The sequence below is a fragment of the Miscanthus floridulus genome, chromosome 5, assembly GCF_019320115.1.
Source record: "Miscanthus floridulus cultivar M001 chromosome 5, ASM1932011v1, whole genome shotgun sequence".
Lineage (NCBI taxonomy): Eukaryota > Viridiplantae > Streptophyta > Magnoliopsida > Poales > Poaceae > Miscanthus > Miscanthus floridulus.
The window spans coordinates 21,890,748-21,894,459 of NC_089584.1; the positions used below are offsets into that span (position 1 = coordinate 21,890,748).

The 3,712-nt window shown below is 45.4% G+C and overlaps 1 protein-coding gene across 2 annotated transcripts; it reads left to right on the plus strand.

The window, feature by feature from the left end:
* The first annotated feature begins 253 nt into the window (after window positions 1-253).
* Window positions 254-2,821, plus strand: LOC136451744 (uncharacterized). 2 transcript variants are annotated; one of them, XM_066452428.1, is made up of 3 exons: window positions 254-410; window positions 865-933; window positions 1,622-2,821. In XM_066452428.1, exon 3 carries the CDS (start codon window positions 1,647-1,649, stop codon window positions 2,469-2,471), a length of 825 nt encoding a protein of 274 aa, XP_066308525.1. In that variant the 5' UTR covers window positions 254-410; window positions 865-933; window positions 1,622-1,646; the 3' UTR covers window positions 2,472-2,821. The 2 variants fall into 2 exon arrangements, with proteins under 2 accessions (XP_066308525.1, XP_066308526.1); XM_066452429.1 differs by having other exon boundaries at window positions 255-410; window positions 1,588-2,821.
* Window positions 2,822-3,712: the final 891 nt, after the last annotated feature.

Genomic DNA, 3,712 nt, shown 5'->3' on the forward strand with positions numbered 1-3,712 from the left:
AAATATGAGTATCCTCTCTTCTAGAGACTCATTTGCAGAAAGGGTTATCTTTTAGGTTCCGTTATTAGAGAAGATTAAAAATAGGTATTGAACTCTTTATCAGCGGTAACCAAATATGGAATGGATTTTGTATTTATTTTAACGTTGTTGGAGATAGTCTGAGGTTACTTAAACAAGGTACTCCGTGAAAGCCAACCGTTGAGACGCCGCAACTATGCGCACCTGCTGTCTTGCGTATAAAATGGTCGGCCTTTCACCATGCCAAGTGTTCTTTCTCTTCCCTCAGTCTGCGACTAGGCGGCGGTGGGCGGGCCAAGTTCCCTTTCTCTTCTCTCAGTCTGCGACTAGGCGGCGGCGACCTTCACGCACGAACCTTCGCCGCCTACCCGCGCTTCGCCAATTCGGTGACGGTGAGTCCCGCTCTTGCCCGCTTGTTTTTTGCGGTTTTCTCCCAATCTTTTCCCGAAAAAATCGTCGAATTTTTTAACTCTATGATGCTATGACTATGATGGTAGCGCGCTTGGGCTCAGATCGCGTCTTGTGGTGGCGTTAGCTCCAGATCGGGGTGACTGCAGCCGGATCTGTGAGCTGCAGGGGTTAAAATGTCTTAAAAGTGCAGTTAGGGTTTGGGGGGCGGTGGTTCTCGGCTGTTGTTTTGGTTCAGATCTGTCGCGTTTTCGAGAATTCTCGGGGTGTATGGGCTTCGAATTTTGTTAGCTCTCTGTTGTGCGATGTACCAGTACTAGGAATTGGAATTTATGCACGGATGTGTTTGTCTTAGTCGAGAATACCTCTTTCAAAATTGCCAACTGTTTTCTCTCGAGGTCATATTTTCCAACTGCGTTTTTTGGGCTGCTGTTGCAGGTGAATTGCGGTCTAAGCAAAAGAAAAAGGAAGGATCTTTCTCCTGACTTCGGAATTTTGGACGACAAGGTAAGAAAGTGTATAATCGTGCATACTCTGTGTTTGTTTCTTGGTGGCGATTGCAATTAGCCTTAGCTTCTCCTAGTGATAACCTTCATGCTTGTGCAGTGTCTGCTCGTATTACTGTCATTTCGAAATATAGGATGTTGGGAGTTAAAATTAATTAGAAGTCTGTGTCTCTTTTGCTGCACCCAGATTCATAAGCATAATCATGTTTAAGAGCCAATTTTCATTTATCAAGGGCAACTGATTTTGGTCTACCGTATCTTTCTCACAGAAGTAATTTTTTAGGATATTGCGTATAATTGTGATACCTGTGAGATCCCTTTTGTTAACATAGTTTTTTGAGCTTGGAATCTTAGAAGCCATCTAGCTTTGAACATGATTGATTGGCCACTCTCCATAGGAAGTTGACTTGAACAAAAAGTGAACTGCATGAGTATTATCTGAGAATACTTTGGTTACATGTGAGGCTTAAACTAGCTCAAAGTGCCTCCAAGTAATTTATTGTTAGGAATTAATTCACCACATTTTGTTATGTTTGTACATGGAAGTTTGTTGTCGACAGCTTTCAATGTATCTGATTAGATTTACATCTTTACTATTGTGTTATTTAGTTTCAGTCGTTCAAAAAACTAACAGTGTTTTTGTCTCTTCTATGAGATGCACTTCCTTGCATCATTTCACGTCCCTACAGGTTTTGTGCTATCTGATTTTTTGGGATGGATGCCAAAAGGTTCCTGCAGCTGGTTGAGGAGAAGAAAAGAAGGATCCTTGAGAAGAAAGAAGCCCCACTAAAGTGGGAGCAGAAGCTAGAAGCAGCAGCTAAGGCCAAGGCTGATGAAGAAGCAAAGGCGAAGAAGCTAAAATCAAGAAAGCACAGGAGGAGAAGAGATTCTTTCTCAGACTCTGATAGTGACTATGACAGCGATGTTGATCGGAAACACAGGAAGAGGAAGGACCACAGAAGGAACAATAAGCATGAGCATTCCGACTCTGATGATGCCAGGAGACGCAAGCGTAGACCCAGAAGGAGTACTGACTCAAGTGATGAGAGCGACAGTGAATATGAGAGCAGGTCTGAAGAAGAACGTCCAAGGAAGAAGCGCTCACACAAAAGAAGGCATCACCGACACTCTTCAAGGTCAGACTCTGAAGACTACAGCAGCGACGAGGAAGGACAGAAATCTGCCAAGGACCATTCTCAGAGCCGCAGACGCCACCATCGGTCATCCGATGATGACTCAGACAAGGTCAAGTCGAGACATGGGAAGCGTATGAGATCAAGTGACGAGGATGCAAGGTCAGATTCCAACAGCCATAAGCATCTCAGGAGCCAATCCTTGGAGTCATCAGATGATAGAGATGTTAGTGAATCAGAGAAGATGAGAAATGGCAGAAGGTCTCACAAGAATGGCCACCGTCACCTCCATCACCGTCACCATCGGCACCACCATGGAAGACAGAGTAACTCTGAAGAACCTAATGACAAGAGGCAAGTACTGAAAGATGGCCAGAGGGCCCTTGGAAGTGACAGCGCAAACTGAAGATACCCCGAAAGATCGATTTTTCGTTCGTGATGTTCTCAGTTAATAATTGTTGTCAAGGACAGAAAGATCAATTTTTCGTTCCTGATGTTCTCCGTTAATTGTTTTTGTGCTGATAACATATTTCTTCGATTTGTGCTATGAAACGTTAGAAGATACCCTGAAAGATCGATTTTTCGTTCGTGATGTTCTCAGTTAATAATTGTTGTCAAGGACAGAAAGATCAATTTTTCGTTCCTGATGTTCTCCGTTAATTGTTTTTGTGCTGATAACATATTTCTTCGATTTGTGCTATGAAACGTTAGAAGATATTTGCTGGCTTGGAAAATTTGGTAATACTGAGTTAACAATGAAGCGTGATTTTTTTATCTACGCATTTGGTTAGCTGTCCGACCTCCGAAGGTTGAAGTCCATTTACTGTATCCACTACAATCTGATACTCAACGCTGCCTTCCAAAATAAAAATCTCCTACTCACAAGCTCCCAAAATAAAAATCTCCCTCTCCACAAGCTGCCAATCACAAGCCGCACAGTCCACTTTCACTCTCCCGAGTCCTACAGTCAAAGCACCGCCCACTGATGGCATCTCAGCCCACTCAATCGTGGTCTAGACCCTGACGACTCGCCATAGCCCACCGTCGCTCTCATCTCCTCCGTGGCTGCACCCTAGCCCTCATTTGTCCCCCGTCTCTTGCTCATCCTCATTGTGGCCCTCGCGCGCCACCACAGGCCTTCGTCCTGCTTCGCCCGCCCCTCACCATTGTGACCGCGGCGTCCGCTGCTATGCGGCCGCTCTCCAAGCTCCTCCAAGCTTGTGGTGTTGCTTATATCCTCGGATAGCTTCCGCTACGGGTACCGGTACAAGGTCCTCCCCATCCGCCGCCTTCATCGCCGCCACTGGCACCAGTGTCATCCTCATCACCTCCTCCTACGGCCAGAGACGACAAGGGTGTCGTGGCCGTGCCGTACTTCGCGACCACCTCGAGGCTCGCCAGACATGGTGGTCGCCGTCCACTAGAGTGTCGCGTCTGACACGTTGCAAGCATATGTTTCAAGTGTTTCATATGCATGTTGCAAGTGTTTTATGTGGATGTTGCAAAAGTAGATCGTGATGTTGCATATGTTACAATGGTTATACACGTATGTTGCAAGCATTTGTTCCAAATGTTTTCAGCTGGTTCAGACGTATGTTGCACGTGTGTTTATCTGGGTGTTGCATATGTTTCACACTTATGTTGCAA

Excerpts from the sequence above, each read along its gene's own strand:
- LOC136451744 (XM_066452428.1), top strand. The coding sequence starts at position 1,647 with ATGGATGCCAAAAGGTTCCTGCAGCTGGTTGAGGAGAAGAAAAGAAGG.